Source organism: Hirundo rustica, chromosome 2, assembly GCF_015227805.2.
Source record: "Hirundo rustica isolate bHirRus1 chromosome 2, bHirRus1.pri.v3, whole genome shotgun sequence".
Lineage (NCBI taxonomy): Eukaryota > Metazoa > Chordata > Aves > Passeriformes > Hirundinidae > Hirundo > Hirundo rustica.
The window spans coordinates 118,493,492-118,510,592 of record NC_053451.1 but is presented as its reverse complement, the minus strand read 5'-3'; the positions used below and the strand labels follow the sequence as shown (position 1 = coordinate 118,510,592).

Sequence of the window (17,101 nt, the reverse complement as noted above, 5' to 3'; positions counted from 1 at the left end):
CCGCCGTGCACGGCCCGCCCGGGGGAAGGGGAAGGGTTCGGGGTGCCGGGGGCTGACCCGGGGGAAGGGTTCGGGGTGCCGGTGCCCGCCCGGGGGAAGCGGAAGGGTTCGGGGTGCCGGTGCCCGCCCCGGGGGAAGCGGAAGGGTTCGGGGTGCCGGGGCGGTGCCGCTCCCGCGGCCATGGCGCGGCGGGAGCGGGGCTGAGGGAGCCGCCATGGCCGCCGCGCTGAGGGCCGCGCTCTGCAGCGGGCTCCTGCTCTGCGGTGAGTCCGCCGGGGACGGAGGGAGGGTGCGAGGGACGGAGAGACCTGCCGCTCCCGCCTGGCCGCGGACGGGCCGGGCCGTGCCCTCAGGGGGAGCCGCAGCGAGGGGAGCCTGAGGTGGCGGTGGCCGAGCCCGGCGCGGCTCCTCGGGGCTGTGAGGGTGAGAACGGCGGCGGGAGCGTCCTGTGGGACAGCGGGGCCAGCCCGCCGCGGGTGTGGGTGTTCGTGCCGGGGTCCCGCCGGCCGCGGGCGATATTGCTGCGGGGCTCAGTCTGAGCTGAGACTGGGACATTGTGCGAGTCCCGGGAGCTCCGTGTCGCTCAGAGGGGACAGCTGGGGGGGTCGGGCTGTGCTCCCAGGGAACAGGGACAGGAGCAGAGGGAACGGCCTCAGCCTGGGCCAGGGGTGGCTCAGCTCGGACAGCAGCAGGAATTTCCCCATGGAAAGGGGGCTCAGGCCTTGGCAGGGGCTGCCCAGGGAGCTCTGCAGTGCCCATCCCTGCAGGTGGCACCTGGAGGTGGCACTCAGTGCTCTGGGCTGGGGACAAGGTGGGCACGGGGCACAGCTGGCACTGCCCGGGCTGGGAGGTCTCTGCACAAACCTGAAACCTCAGAAGTATTTCCTCATCTCTTTGGGTTCATTTTACCCAATGAAGGAATTTACCTGGAGGCTCCTAAGGTAGGAAGCAGTCTGAGGGAAGTAAGCCTTGCAAGGAAATTCCTGGGAATTTGCATCTGCCTACCTCAGACCTCATCCTCAAAGCAGTGGCAGCACTCCAAGAGAACTGAGAGGGACTTTGGACAAGGCCTGGAAAGCCAGGACACAGGGAATGGCTCCCAGTGCCAGAGGGCAGGGCTGGATGGGAGCTTGGGAATCAGGAATTGTTCCCTGTGAGGGTGCTGAGGCCCTGGCACAGGGTGCCCAGAGCAGCTGTGGCTGCCCCTGGATCCCTGGCAGTGCCTAAGGCCAGGTTGGACACTGGGGACAGCCTGGGGCAGTGGGAGGTGTCCCTGCCATGGCAGGGGTGGGAATGGGTGGGATTTAAGGTCCCTCCCAGCCCAAGCCAGTGTGTGATTTGAACTTCTGTATTTGTGATGTGCACTGTGTTTGGTTTATCTGTTGGGTGCAAGGATAACGCTGTAGGACCAGAGTCTGAAAGTCTTTTGTTTAAGCCAGGTTCAGATTTCAAACTCTGGCCTGCAGAGGGGGGTGACTGACACATGAATTTCATTCATTTCTGCATCAGCTGGGGATTATGGGGTCACCCAGGGTCACCTTGAAGGTCTCTTCCAGCCCTGATGATTCTGTGAACTACAGAGGTGGAAAATGTGTTATTTACCTTGGAGCATGTCACCAGGTGTGACTCCTGTGACATTTAAGCACTGCTCCGTTCTGACAGGGTTTGTTTGCATTGCTCATTCGGGGTGCCCCAATGGGCTGCAGTCTTTGCTATTTTAGTCTCCATACCTACATTTACGTAAGAATAATGAAATCATAACACTAATGGACTTTTCTTTGATACTTTTTACTACTTTAGGGTTTCTTCTGTTCATTTCCAAGAAAGGGGAGCAACTGGGGTGTTGTCACTTGTGAATAATGCTGGTTGTTGATAATTATATGTAATTATATGTAATAGCTCTCTTACCTTCGGAGGTGCTTCTGGTTTATCTCTGTTTATCAACCCCCACGCCCTGGTAATTCCCACAGCGCTGCTGGAGCACTGCTTAGAAGAACTGGGGTTTGACAATCCCAGGGAGAGTTCATGCCCCGAGTCCTGGGCAGCACCAGCTCAGTCATGCACGAGAAATGCTGGTGTCACAAGGACTTACTGGAAGTCACTGGTGCCACTATTTTGTTTTGTTGCGTAAGGAGGCAGGAGGGGTGTCAGGATTTAAACTAATTTAATTGTGCTCTGGTTTTAAATAAGCACCTAAGGCAAGGCAGAGGCTGCATTTAAATTTGGGATGAGTGAGAAGTGCTGGAGCAAAACACCGAAATGTTTGGTTCTGATTCCTCCCGCAGTGTCTGGGATGGTCCCAAAGCCCCGAAATGCCAGAATTACCTCAGTCAATCTGCACAGCATCTTGCAGTGGGATGCACCAAGGTTCCCCCAAGGGAACATCACCTACACTGTCCGATCCAAGAGGTAGGTGTGGGGCTGGGCTGCCTTTAGCCCACATCTTACAGCTCTGTGTGTTGGGATTTTCAGAGCGCAGTCAGGAGCTTGTGAGAGGCTTCTCTGCCGAGCTGAAGGACAGGGCAGAGGTGTTTTCTGGGCATCCCCACCCAAGGCAGCTCTGTCCTGTTTATTTTGGAACCACAAACACGTTCTAACATCGGACGTTACTGGCTGTGTCTGTGGTTTTCCTCTCTCATGGAAAATTTCTCTGTGATTGAAGAGACCTGATCATGCTGAGTGTTTGCCTTTCCCTGATCTCTCAGATGCTGCCATCCCATCCCATCCCAATCCCATCCCATCCCATGGATACCATGGATCCCATCCCACCCCACCCCATCCCATCCCATCCCATCCCATCCCATCCCATCCCATCCCATGGATACCATGGATCCCATCCCATCCCATCCCATCCCATCCCATCCCATCCCATCCCAATCCCATCCCATCCCATCCCATGGATCCCATCCCATCCCATCCCATCCCATCCCATCCCAATCCCATCCCATCCCATCCCATCCCATCCCATCCCATCCCATCCCATCCCATCCCATCCCATCCCATCCCATCGATCCCATCCCATCCCATCCCATCCCATCCCATCCCATCCCATCCCATCCCATCCCATCCCATCCCATCCCATCGATCCCATCCCATCCCAATCCCATCCCATCCCATCCCATCCCATCCCATCCATCCCATCCCATCCCATCCCATCCCATCCCATCCCATCCCACCCCATCCCATCCCACGGATCCCATCCCATCCCATCCCATCCCATCCCATCGATCCCATCCCATCCCAATCCCATCCCATCCCATCCCATCCCATCCCATCCCATCCCATCCCATCCCATCCCATCCCAATCCCATCCCATCCCAATCCCATCCCATCCCATCCCATCCCATCCCATCCCATCCCATCCCATCCCATCCCATCGATCCCATCCCATCCCAATCCCATCCCAATCCCATCCCAATCCCATCCCATCCCATCCCATGGATCCCATCCCATCCCATCCATCCCATTCCATCCCAATCCCATCCCATCCCAATCCCATCCCATCCCATCCCATCCCATCCCATCCCATCGATCCCATCCCATCCCAATCCCATCCCATCCCAATCCCATCCCATCCCATCCCATCCCATCCCATCCCATCCCATCCCATCCCATCCCATCCCATCGATCCCATTCCATCCCAATCCCATCCCATCCCATCCCATCTTCATCCCATCCCAATCCCATCCCAATCCCATCCCAATCCCATCCCATCCCATCCCATGGATCCCATCCCATCCCATTCCATCCCAATCCCATCCCATCCCAATCCCATCCCATCCCATCCCATCCCATCCCATCCCATCCCATCCCATCCCATCCCATCGATCCCATCCCATCCCATCCCATCCCATCCCATCCCATCCCATCCATCCCATCCCATCCCATCCCATCCCATCCCATCCCATCCCATGGATCCCATCCCATCCCATCCCATCCCACCCCACCCCACCCCACCCCATCCCAATCCCATCCCATCCCATCCCTGCCATGGCAGGGACACCTCCCACTGTCCCAGGCTGTCCCCAGTGTCCAACCTGGCCTTGGGCACTGCCAGGGATCCAGGGGCAGCCACAGCTGCTCTGGGCACCCTGTGCCAGGGCCTCAGCACCCTCACAGGGAACAATTCCTGATTCCCAATCTCCCATCCAGCCCTGCCCTCTGGCACTGGGAGCCATTCCCTGTGTCCTATATAAAAGTCCTTCCTCTTCTTGATAAGCTCCTCCAGACCCTGCAAGGAGCTCTAAGCCTTGCCCAAAGCCTTCTCTTCATGCTTAGCTGAGAGAAGATTTTTCTGGCTTCTGTAGCCATAGTGCCTTGATCAGTACATTTCTGGGCAGGCTTTTGATGCAAAGCAGAAGGGATAAAATGTGTTAAATGTCACCTGTTAAATCATACAGTGCCCAAGGCCAGGTTGGATTTGGGGCTTGGAGCAGCCTGGGACAGTGGGAGGTGTCCCTGCCATGGCAGGGGTGGCACTGGGTGGGATTTCAGGTCCCTCCAATCCACATCCTCTGTGGTTCTATTCCATGAGCAGTTCCTGGTCACTTCTCATCCCTGTTTTCTCTGGCTTTTCCTCATGTGCAAACCCTGGAGACAGCCCCGAGCGAATCCCGCTGGGCCAGCAGTGCCCTGCAGGGTTTGCTGCCTTCTCTGAACTCCTGCCTGCTGACTGGAGCCTTGTTACCCTGCCAGGAAAAGGGCATTTATTACACAGTTAGAATTTTAATCCCCAAGCTTATCGTGGATTTATAGATGGCTATAAAATCCTTAGTGTATAAAATGAAATCATACACACCCTGGATAGAATTTTGTGTACATTTTGTGAGTGCTAACTGCTCGCTTTGCTGCCTTGAGGCCATTTAGCCAGTTACAATTACCCATCTCCTACGCTGTGGGGAATGGAAAGCTCCCAAATCCTTGTGCATACAGGCTCAGAGATAGAAATGGATACAGGGTTTGGTCTAAGCCCCTGGAACAGGCTTGCTAAATTAGAGCAGTAAAATTACATAGATATAATGTAAGAATGTGTTTGTGGCTTAAGCAGAAACATGCGTTTTCTAAGCGTAAAAAGCACATTAAGCTAGATAGTAGCTGGTTTTTAAAGGCTTTCAAGTTTAGCAATAGAGCTAGTTGTAGAGTCAGTAAGAAGATGTAGCAATGTAGGTTTGTGTGGTGATATATGATTGGATAAAGAAAAGATGCATTGTTGCTTTTATCTTCTCTTTTGACAGGGTCAGGATTAAATTCTCGAGACATTGTTTCATGTTTGGACTCAAATGTTTTTTAATTCTTATCTATGTTACAGTCTTACAAGCTGTGAGTGCTACAACACTTCTAATTAAAAAATCAAAAATGCAGCTGTATCTCTCTCTCTACAAGGCCTTTTAAGTATAAACTGTCCAATTATGAAATAAATTATTTTGACTTTTAACCCAATAACCAACCACCCCTGGCCCGCAATGGGGACTTTTCTACCCAATTCCAAAATCCCACCCAGCCCATGGAGAAGAAGGTGAAAAAGAAGGACTCAGCCTCTGCCCTAAATCCTCCACCTTGCTTTCTCTCTATTCCTGTGTTCTAAACCCTTCAGCTCTGAGTTTTGCCCCCTGTGCTGTCACACACTTCTATCCCAACTGCACAGCCACAATCCCAGTGCTGTCACTCCATTTTGGGAGCTGTTCCACGGCCTCAGGTCAGTGCAGTGTTTGCTGGGGGCTCGGTGCCTGGCAGCACAGGAACTGTGCCAGGGGCTCCAACAGCCCTGTGACCAGTTAAAGTTAGAAATTGGGATGTTTTATTGTGATGTCGGGCAGCACAGGAGTCACCTCCTAAAGTTGTGTCCCCAGTTCCAGGGCTCTTTGTCCTCTATTTATTTCCCAAACTCTTACATACTCAAAACGCTTTTACATCTGCATAACCCCAGCACCTCTCATTCTTCACTCTGCATTAAATGAGGTTAAAGGTCTTTCATGCCTGCGCAGTTCTTCTCTTGAATTGGGTTGGTGGTCTCGAATTGGGTCAGTGGTCTTGAAGGATGAAGTCAGGAGAGTCTTCATCACAATGGCCTTTCCACCTCTGTGCTGCTGGCAGCTTCTCCTGACCTTCTGGCACGATCCAGCCCCTCCTGTTTTGTGATCAGTTTTAGCATTGAATCCAGGTGCAGGTCACATCCCACTGGTTCCATTTGTCATCACGATGTTCCATCCATTTCATTTCCTTAAACACAACTTAAAACAAGCACGTAACACCGAGCAATGCATCATCTACCTCTAGCTTAAGCATCTAATAATTAACTTTTTAGTTTTTCCTAGCTTGCATCCTAATCAATACAAATTGCTTCTAGCCCTTGGCTAAAATCTTAACCCTTTAAAATCATGACTCAGGATGTAACAGCCTTAAAATCTCCCCCTCCTGTGAGACTGATAAAGCCATAAATCATCTTTTGTGTTGGAGCTTTGTGCACAAACGGGACGGGACTCCTGCTAGACGTCCCTCGAGCTTTCATTGTGGCATCAGCCTCATTAACAGGGTTTGAGACAGTTGGAGGATGGCAACAGCTCACGTCTTGCCAGCAGCAGGTGAAGATTTCTCTGTTACGGGGCGTTTGAAAAGTTTTCCAGCCAACAGCACGTTGCTAAAGCTCACTGACCATTGTTCTGCCAGTCACGGAGAGCACACGTGCACCTGCTTCAAACAATGCTTGCTTGTGCGCTTTGTACCGACAATACACAATATTCCATCATCGAGCTTAAAACTTTCTACTGTCTTGCTGAGCTGAAGGTCCATCCTGGCCAAACCTAGGACTCAGACTGTCGTTTCACGCCCCTGCTTGCCGTCCTTTTCCTACCTTCAAGCTTTGCAGCTGCAGCCAATTCCAAATTCCTCTGCTCTTTCTGCTTCTGGGGCCTGCTTTCTAAAAGCCCCCTTACCTTCAGTATTTCCCACAGCCTTTGACCAGCGTCTCTCCGTGCTCCCGTCCGGCGCAATCCCAATGCCGCCCCTTGTTTCTGTTCCCTGCAGCATCAACTTCCCTGGGGACACCTATGACACGCTGAGGACGGGGCTGAGGCGGCCCGAGTGGGACGTGTCCTCGCTGTCGGCGTACGGCGACTACGTCCTGCAGCTGCGGGCAGAGGCAGGGCAGCTGCACTCCCCCTGGGTCACCCTCAGCTTCAAACCCATGGATGACAGTGAGCCTTTCCCTCTCCTTCCCAGAAAACGCTGCCCGCTCTTCGGGCACTCCTTTTGGGTTTAGCTTCTTTCTGCCAGGGTCGGGGTTAAATGCTCCCCAGACGGTGTTTTGTGTTCGGAGTCGGGTGTTTATTAATTCTTATCTGTGGCACAGTCTCACAAGCTGTGAGTGCTGCAGCACTTCTAGATAACAAACTAGAAACGGCTTCTATCTCTCTCTACAAGGCCTTTTAAGGATAAACTCTCCAATTATGAAACGACACCTAAATTATTTTGACTTTTAACCCAATAACCAACCACCCCTGGCCCGCAATGGGGACTTTTCCACCCAATTCCAAAATCCCACCCAGCCCATGGAGAAGAAGGTGAAAGAGAAGGACTCAGCCTCTGCCCTAAATCCTCCACCTTGCTTTCTCTCTATTCCTGTGTTCTAAACCCTTCAGCTCTGAGTTTTGCCCCCTGTGCTGTCACACACTTCTATCCCAGCTGCACAGCCACAATCCCAGTGCTGTCACTCCATTTTGGGAGCTGTTCCACGGCCTCAGGTCAGTGCAGTGTTTGCTGGGGGCTCGGTGCCTGGCAGCACAGGAACTCTGCAATTCCCAGTGCCAGGGGCTCCAACAAGGCTCTGCCTGGCTCTGTGAGGGAAGCTAGAGGATGCAGATTAGCATTTAATTAGATTGAACTATAAAATCTTAGTTGTAACACTGACAGAAAGCAGTGTAGGTTCACTATCATAGTATTGATGACCTCTTCGGAGGAGATGTTCAAATAAAGCATTATTTTCTCTTAAAATAAGACATATTTCTATTTTCCAGCCAGGGAGAAGTTGTCTTCAAGGAGCCAGACTTCCTGTATATCTAAATAAATTCAGTTACTTCCTTATTCATTGCTCTGCCAGACAAAAAGCTTAATTTTTATTTTTTCCTACTTCAAAAAAAAACCCCACTCTCACAGAGAAAGATTAATTTTCAGCCCAGAAACCTTGATTGCACGAGGCGGAAATAATTCAAATGCTTTCGTTTTCCAAGCTGATCATAACCAAAAGCCACAAAACCCCACGACAAAACACTTTTCTGGGGGTTCTGCTCAGGACAAGACAGATGCTGTGACAGTTTGGCCCAGAAGGAGAAGTGAGTGCCAGCCATGGAAATGCTCCTTCCTCTCCTGGAGTCGCCACAGCTGGCAAAAGGGAACCGAGCTCCTTAGGAGGGTGTGGGAGTGGAGCCTGCCTTGCTACCCGGTGCTCAACTGCAAGAACTAAATCCCTTTCCCGAGGGGATTTAATGGTTTCCACTTCTGTCAGGGAAGGATTGATTCCTGCCCGATCCAGGAAAAGAGTTTCTTTCCTTCTAACCGCTTAAAATTTCTTTTCTTCTGACGGTTTGAAACGTGGCTCCTGGGCGGCGTGCAGCCGCCCGGCTGAGCCCGCTGGCGCTGAACTGCCCCTGCCCTCTCCTGTCGCTGTGTGCAGCCGTCGTCGGCCCCCCCGAGGTGAGGCTGAAGTCGGAGTCCGGCGCCCTGCACGTGGATTTCTCGGGGCCCTTTGCTGAGCACGAGCAGGGCAGGTGGCCCCTGAGGCAGTACTACGGCTCCTGGAATTACAGGATCCTCTACTGGAAGAATGGCAGCGCGCACGCGGACCTGGCCTCCGCTCCCCGGGTACGGTGACTCCCTGACCTCCGTCTGTGCTTGTCCTGGGAAAACAGCATCCTGGGGAAAGTCCTGGAAGCTCCTGGGGGCTCTGGCACAGATTGCGGAGCTGCGAGAGCTGGGGGTGCTCACCTGGAGAGGAGAAGCTCCAGGGAGAGCCCAGAGCACCTAAAGGGGCTCCAGGAGAGCTGCAGAGGGACTGGGGACAAGGGACAGGACACAGGGAATGGCTCCCAGTGCCAGAGGGCAGGGCTGGATGGGAGCTTGGGAATCAGGAATTGTTCCCTGGCAGGGTGCTGAGGCCCTGGCACAGGGTGCCCAGAGCAGCTGTGGCTGCCCCTGGATCCCTGGCAGTGCCCAAGGCCAGGTTGGACACTGGGGCTGGGAGCAGCCTGGGACAGTGGCAGGTGTCCCTGCCATGGCAGGGGTGGCACTGGATGAGGTTTAAGGTCCTTCCCAATCCAATCTGGGAATCTGTGATTGTAAGAGTAAAACTGGATCTCTGCTAATTAGAATTAATCAAGTCTGGTCACCACAGGTGGGACTCAGAGCAAGTGCAGGAGCTGTGTAATTAAGCAGCGGCATGGACAGAATTTTCTCTTTCCATAATTATCAATAACTCTGGTTTTTTCCTTCTTAGTGGGACTTTTGGCTTTTTACCCCCAAAAAAACCTAAAAATGGGTGAGGTTTTTATTCACTGTGGTCACCTGCAGCTCTGCAGTTTGTATCCCCTGCAGTTCCCTTTCTCCCTTCCAGGGACAGCCTCTTCCACAGGCAGTTGTTCTCCTCTTCACGCAGAGCACGGAGAAAGATCATTAATAATGTATTAATTAGAGGATTATGGCCTCTGTTTCAGGCAAACAGGAAGGCTCTGAGCAGCAGACCCCAGTCACAGTCCATGGGTGCTTTGTACATCGGTGCAATTTCATAGAAGGGGGCTCCCTTGTGTAATTCTGATTTATACCTGGTGCCTGCACAGGGCTTTGCCAGGCAGCTCCACAAAGGAGCTGTGTCCTTTCCCACACAGCAGCCCGCTCCTGGGGAATGCAGCTGTTCCTGCGCCTGCGCTGCACTCAGCTGCATGCACCGGAGGAGCAGAGCTGCGCTTTGAGCCTGTGCCTGCGACACTCCCAGGTGCAGCCCTGGGACATGCCCTGGGGATCAGAGGGGCAGAGGCTGGGTAACTCCAGGGGTTATTTGTGAGGTGGGTGCTTGCTCCAGGGTGGAACCCTGGCTGCAGGGTCTCCCGTTCCTCTTGGGGGATGCTCTGCGCTTACAGGGACATAACTAATCCTGAACAGCAAATTCATCTGCTCAGCCACCTCCCAGCGCACAGAAATCTTTCCTTTCTTTCTTTCTTTCTTTCTTTTTGGTTTTGTCTGGGTGACAGATCACAGAATCACAGAGCTGGGAAGGTTGGAAAAGCCCTCAGTGGTCATCAGTTCCAGCCATTAACCCAGCACCCCATTGTAGAAATTGCTCCTCTGCTGTGGACTCCAGGACGGTGTGGATGAATGTAGACGAGAGATCTCTGGAGCTGGGTTTTAGAAGATGAGGTTTATTGTAAGGGATGTGAGGCCTTGCTCTGAGCTGCCAGGCTGCAGCTCGTGGCAAGGCCCAGGGAGTAGGGGAAAGGAGAGGTTGGGAGAGGAAATTCCAAGAGAGGAAAGTCCTCAGGGAAGGGTGCAAGCAAAGAGATCGTCCAGCCCCCTCGGGACCCCTTATCAGGGGTCTCAAGGTGGGCTGGAACAGGGCTTGGGCCAGTGGGGTTACAGACACCTGATACTTCAGGGGAGGGTCACAGGTATGGGATGAACCATGCATTGGGGTCAGACAGAACATTCCATCTGACCTCTGGGTCTGGCTGCAGGTGACCTTCAGCTGGTCACAGAACTGTTTTCCCAGACACCCAGTAGCTAGGACATCTCAAACATCAAAACTTACTTTCAATTCTGTCTCACTTACAGGTTTCACATTCTCAGAATCTAAGCCATCATATTTATAGGGCTTTCTGGCTTCATCCTCCCCAACACCCCGTGTTCACCACTGACCCATGTCCCCAAGTGCCACATCTGCACACTTTGTAACACTTCCAGGGGTGGGGACTGCACCATTTCTCTGGGAAGCCCATTCCAGGGCTTGACAGCTTCTTCAGTTCAGAAACTTTTCCAAATGTCCAACCTAAAACTCCCCTGGCACAACCTGAGGCCTTTTCCTCCCCTGCTGTTCCTCCATCCCACTTGCTCCCGCAGGTAGGTGGTGTCTGTGTGTAACTGTGCTCCCAGCCGATCTCATTTGCTTGGGTGACACCAGATGTCATTTTTCATCCCTCATTAGCCTAAAACTTCGTTAGTGCTGCTGGAAACACCCGAAGGTCAGCGGTGTGTCTGGCCTCACGGTTCAGCTGTAACTGTAATTGTAACTCCCGGGTTATTCCTCGGCTGATTCCGTAGCTGTGTCACTGATCTCGCACGCTTCCATTTCTTCTGTTTTTCCCTGCTTTCAGGTATCTCAGGTGGACACCAAACACAACTCTGAGATCCTCTCCCAGCTGGAGCCTTGGACAGTTTATTGTGTCCGAGTGCAGGCGGTGATTCCCGAGTGGAACAAGACGGGGGAGCTGAGCAGGGAGCTCTGCGAGCAGACGACCCACAATGGTAACCTGGGGAGCTGGGAAATCGTGGAATCACGCACTGGGATGGCCGGGAGGGAGCTCAGAGCCCACCCAGTGCCACCCCTGCCACGCCAGGGACACCTCCCACTGCCCCAGGCTGCTCCAGCCTGGCCTGGGACACTGCCAGGGCCGGGACGATCCATGGAGAGAGAGATCATTAGAAAATAATTACTCAGAAATGAATAATGACAGTTTTTAATTGGCTTTTCCCTTGTCTCCTGCAGGTGTAACTCCTGTGTGGATAACTGTGACTGTCCTGGTGGGATCCATGCTGGTCACGGTCACAGTTGTCACCGTTTGTTTCTTCTCCAGTTTTTATCTGTACAGACTCGCCAAACACATTTTCTGCCCTGCCTACATTTTCCCACAACACTTGAAAGAGGTTTGTTTTCTGCCTAACACGTGAAAATCAGCCTTTCCAGCAAAGCCACTTGTTTTTTTCAAGGCTATCAGTGCCAAAACATTTAGAGCCCCTTTTATTCTGCCTCCTTTCACTGGCAACTGATGGTCAGCGATCTGCAATTTGTAATCACCAGCTTTTTATGGCTCAGAAGCGGGATGGGTTTGTTGATTTTGAAGTGAGAGAGTACCAGGTGTCTATTTCAGTTCCTCATTTAGCCAGTGGGCAACAGAAATCTCTGTCTCTCCTGCCTCCTTCTAGACTTAAACCATTTATCTCCTGCAGCAAGGTCCTGCCACGAGTGTAATCAGGAGTTTTAACTTCAGGAAGGTGTCTGAGGAAGGAAGCTGGGCTGGATCAGCTGTACCAGAGCAGCCTGGGCTATGGGACGTGTCCCTGGGCATGGCAGGGGCAGGGTGGCATGAGCTCTGGATTCTCATCCAACCCAAACCATTCTGGGAATCCGGGATTCTGTGGAGTCTGAAAATTCCAGCCAAAAGGAGAGCAGTGACAGCAGCCACTGCTGATGGGGACCCACTGCCCCTTCACACACCCAGGAGACAAAGAGGCTGCAGCAGAATCCCTTCCCAGAAACAAGGATGTACAAAACATCCTGCACCAACCTGTGCTCTCCCGAGTTCCTGCAGTTCCTCTGGGGCGTTTGTTCTGACTCACTCAGAGCTCAGCACCTCCAGGTTTGCAGCTGACTTCGGCTCCTGCTTTAGGCTGAACATGAGCTCAGCACCAGGGGTGTCATGGAATCACAGAATCCCAACTGGTTTGGGTTGGAGGGACCTCAAATCCCAATCCCATCCCACCCCTGCCATGGCAGGGACACCTCCCACTGTCCCAGGCTGCTCCCAGCCCCAGGGTCCAACCTGGCCTTGGGCACTGCCAGGGATCCAGGGGCAGCCACAGCTGCTCTGGGCACCCTGTGCCAGGGCCTCAGCACCCTGCCAGGGAACAATTCCTGATTCCCAAGCTCCCATCCAGCCCTGCCCTCTGTCCCTGGGAGCCATTCCCTGTGTCCTGTGCCTGCAGCAGAAGCTGGAGCTCAGCAGCTGGGCAGGCAGCACGCAGGATGTGCTCGAGTTCCCTTTGCTCCCAGGGGCTCTAAGGACAGGGAGAACTTTGGGCTGGTGCTGTCCCAGGAACCAAAGGTCAGCTGTGCCTCCCTAAATTGTGCTTTGGCCAAGGCAGTGCTTTCACTTTGGGAATGTTCCAGCTGCAGGTTTGTCCCAGTTTGGTACAAAAGGGTCTGACAGTGAAGGCATTTGTGCTGGTTTTTGTATCTGCAGTGCACAGCACTCCTGGCAGAGCAGCTGCTTTCTTATTCCAAGTTCAGTTCACGATAGTGAGGGCAATCACAGGATGAGCAGAGGGATGGAGCAGCTCTGCTGGGAGCAAAGGCTGGCAGAGCTGGCATTGTTCAGCCTGGCCAGGAGAAGCTTTGGGCTGAGCTCAGGGTGGCCTTGCAGGGCCTGAAGGAGCCCCAGGAAAGCTGGAGAGAGACAATTCCCAAGGGCTGCAGGGACAGGGCACAGGGAATGGCTCCCAGTGCCAGAGGGGAGGGTTCTTGACAGATCTCTCTGTGAACTCCTTCCCCCACAGCCCACTTACCATTTGGTGTTGGCTCCCAATCAAAACTTTGATTTTGTTTCAAGTTTCTCTTCCAAACAAGGCTCTGAGCCCTGGGGTTATTCTTGAAAGGCACTTCCATTGTGCTCCCAAGCCCGGCACAGGATATTGGGGAGGATATGACACTGTTGGCCCTGTGGGACTTGTAAGGCCTTAAAAATCCACCTGATACGTGCAGAACAATCCCAGGGTTGTTTAATAATCCCAGTATTTGGGCAAACAGGATGGGACAGCCGGAGAGAGCTAATCCTCGCTTCCTCTTTGTTTCCCAGTTTTTGAGCAAACCCGCCGGTGCTCCCCAGCCTTTCCCTCCGCTTCCACAAGAACTGGTTTGTGACAGGCTGACTGTGATTTCAGAGCTGTCCCAAAGCCTCAGTGAAGGGAGTGAGGAGGAGGCCAGCAGGGCTCCAGAGCACCCCCAGGACTCTGCACGAGGAGACTCCGACTCGGGAGTGGGAGCAGCCTCGGGAGAAGCCTGAGTGTCCTCCTCATTCTGCCTTGGAAAAGGGGAAGCAAATGGACTTTTGGGTTTATCTCATCGCTGCATCCTCCAGCAGGAGAAATCCACAGACAAACACGTGGTCACAGGCTTTTGGCAGAATCATTTTATTTTTAAGTACAAGAAACTTGGCTCTAAATGAGGAATTTAAATGATCCATAACTTCTGTTGGTTGTGGCTCCCTGAGGAGTTGTAGCAATCCTGGCACTGATTATGACTTTAAAAAGCAAATGTCATATTTATATGTAACACTAATTAATTTTACTTTGATGTACTATTTATTGCAAAAACGAATCAAAATGTTTATAAAAGAAAATAGTATTTTGTGAGGAAAGGCCTGATCTGGTTTATTTTTTCCTAATGAGAAATGATGTGTTTTTAAGGATGTCCCCACGGGCATCATCTTTCTATGGAATTTCTTCTTCCCTGCCGCAAAATTGTGAAGTTTTTAGGGTGGGATGAACTGATGTCTGTGGGGAAACTTGGCAGCTGAAGTGGGAGTTAAATTAGGCTCATTTTAATTATCTACTGATGTGTAATTTAAGTTTTTTTAAATTAACTTTCAAAATCCAGGGAGCTGTGACTCCCTAATCCAAATCCAGCTTCATTGCCCAGGTAAAGGCTGGATCCAGCACTGGGGCAGGAGTGGGACCTTTGCACGGGGCAGTGACTGGGTTTGTGAGTTATTGCATCAAAGTGAGAGTGAGAAATGGAATTCTGTCACCACAAGGAACCAAAAGGAGTGAAGTTGTGTCTCAGCTTGATGTGGGAATTGCACACTTTTGGGGATTGATGTTTGTTACTTGATGCATAAACATCTCTTCTTGGGGAGGGGCTGCAGGAAGAAATCGGGAATGGATTCCATCAATTTTCATCTCCCAGCTCCCCTCAGAGGATGCTTCGGAGGGATCTTCCCAAGGTCCCCAAGTCCCTGAGAGGAGGGGACAGCCAGGGACCAGGGACAGGAGCAGAGGGAACGGCCTCAGCCCGGGCCAGGGGAGGCTCAGCTGGGACAGCAGCAGGAATTTCCCCATGGAAAGGGGGCTCAGGCCTTGGCAGGGGCTGCCCAGGGAGCTCTGCAGTGCCCATCCCTGCAGGTGGCACCTGGAGGTGGCACTCAGTGCTCTGGGCTGGGGACAAGGTGGGCACGGGGCACGGCTGGCACTGCCTGGGCTGGGAGGGATTTGCCAGCCTCTGGGATTTGGGATTGTGTGATTCTATGGAATCTGTACCTGGCTCTTCTGCACTTTCTGATTTCGGTCACGTTCTGCTTTCATGGAGAATATGGAATTTATTGAATCGATTTTTTTTCAAGGTATTTTGCGTCATTGGTGCTTTTCTCCACCTCTCCCTCTCTGGGGATGCTGATCCTGTGTCTGGATCACCACTCCAAGTCCAGCTCCTTGTGTGTTCCCTGTCTTTCCTCCCACAGCACCAGCTTCTTTCTATATTTTCTTTTGCCCCCTTTTTTCCCTTCTGTTTTGGCTTTCAGAGTGGCAACACCCTGTGGTGTGATGCCCACTGCACGTGGAGCAGAGGGGCTGGAGGTTCCCTGCCTTTCCCTCGCTGCTCCTTTCCGCGTTCCTCTCTCCAGCAGCTGCTCTGCGCGGAGGGACGGCGAGTTCCTGGCAGCCAAAGGTGGCTGGAATCCATCAGCTGGTGCCAAGGTTCAGCTGAGGGCAGGCGAGGCAGAGATAAGGCTGTGCCACTCCAGGGCAGCCTCATTGCTGAGGCAAACCGGGGGAGAGCAGAAACTCCGACTCTGGCTGCTCAGGGATGTTGGGAGTTTAGGGGGAAGCAGGAAAATGTCTGCAAGGACGTGGTGGCACTGGCACAGGGTGCCCAGAGCAGCTGCGGCTGCCCCTGGGTCCCTGGCAGTGCCCAAGGCCAGGTTGGACCCTGGGGCTGTGTAGAAATTGCTCCTCTGCTGTGGACTCCGGGACGGTGTGGATGAATGTAGACGAGAGATCTCTGAAGTTGGGTTTTAGAAGATGAGGTTTATTGTAAGGGATGTGAGGCCTTGCTCTGAGCTGCCAGGCTGCAGCTCGTGGCCAGGCCTAGGGAGTGGGGAAGGGAGAGGTTGGGAGAGGAAATTCCAAGAGAGGAAAGTCCTGGGGGAAGGGTGCCAGGCAAAGAGAGCGTCCAGCCCCCTCGGGACCCCTCATCAGGGGTCTCAAGGTGGGCTGGAACAGGGCTTGTGCCAGTGGGGTCACAGACACCTGATACTTCAGGGGAGGGTCACAGGTGTGGGATGAACCATACATTGGGGTCAGACAGAACATCCCATCTGACCTCTGGGTCTGGCTGCAGGTGACCTTCAGCTGGCCACAGAACTGTTTTCCCAGACATCCAGTAGCTAGGACATCTCAAACATCAAAACTTACTTTCAATTCTATCTCACTTACAGGTTTCTCATTCTCAGAATCTAAGCAATCATATTTATAGGGCTTTCTGGCTTCATCCTCCCCAACAGGGCTGGGAGCAGCCTGGGGCAGTGGGAGGTGTCCCTGCCCCACGGCCTTGGACACTTCCAGGATTTAGGAGCTGCTAAAATCCACCCAGGTGAGTTTTTTCCAGGCTGCCCTGCACTTTAATTTGCTTCAGAAATCTTCCTGCCCCACACCCAGGGAAGCTGTTGTAGGTGAGAGGCCTCTTCCTCAGCCACAGCTCCCGTGAGAGTCACAACCTGAGGCAGGCCTGGGGACACGGGCAGCCTCTGCCTGGCCCCACATCGGCTGTGTGGCCCCACAGCTCCCCCGGAGCCTGGGACCCCACAGGGAAGAAGTCATTTAGGGCAGGAGCAATAATTTAGAGGGAAGCAGCAATTCAAATGAGAGTTCATTTTGAGCTCGTGGACACTACAGTGACGATAAATCAATAAATCAGGTGAACTTTAACCGTGTGCTGATGTAAACTGAAAGTACGGAGGGATGCTGGAGGCTGCTCGCTCCGGGACGGCGTGTTCTGGCAAAGCCAGGAGGAAAACAGACCCCTTGGAAGGCCTGGGAGTGCCTGGAAAAAGATTTCAGACCTGAAATGCAA

General features: G+C 52.9%; 1 protein-coding gene across 2 annotated transcripts; it reads left to right on the top strand.

The window, feature by feature from the left end:
- The first annotated feature begins 167 nt into the window (after positions 1–167).
- On the top strand, positions 168–14,792 carry IL10RB (interleukin 10 receptor subunit beta). 2 transcript variants are annotated; one of them, XM_040056654.2, is made up of 7 exons: positions 168–263; positions 2,286–2,409; positions 7,024–7,193; positions 8,669–8,856; positions 11,355–11,505; positions 11,747–11,904; positions 13,833–14,792. In XM_040056654.2, the coding sequence occupies exons 1-7, from the start codon at positions 215–217 to the stop codon at positions 14,037–14,039; spliced, it is 1,047 nt and encodes a 348-aa protein (XP_039912588.1). In that variant the 5' UTR covers positions 168–214; the 3' UTR covers positions 14,040–14,792. The 2 variants fall into 2 exon arrangements, with proteins under 2 accessions (XP_039912588.1, XP_058275439.1); XM_058419456.1 differs by having other exon boundaries at positions 11,835–11,904; positions 13,833–13,968.
- The last annotated feature ends 2,309 nt before the right edge of the window (positions 14,793–17,101 follow it).

Bases quoted from the DNA above. Each gene is read 5' to 3' on its own strand.
- IL10RB (XM_040056654.2), top strand. From the start codon at position 215: ATGGCCGCCGCGCTGAGGGCCGCGCTCTGCAGCGGGCTCCTGCTCTGC. The intron at 264-2,285 runs GTGAGTCCGCCG...TTCCTCCCGCAG, and splicing joins CAGCGGGCTCCTGCTCTGCG to TGTCTGGGATGGTCCCAAAG. The intron at 11,506-11,746 runs GTAACCTGGGGA...TGTCTCCTGCAG, and splicing joins CGAGCAGACGACCCACAATG to GTGTAACTCCTGTGTGGATA.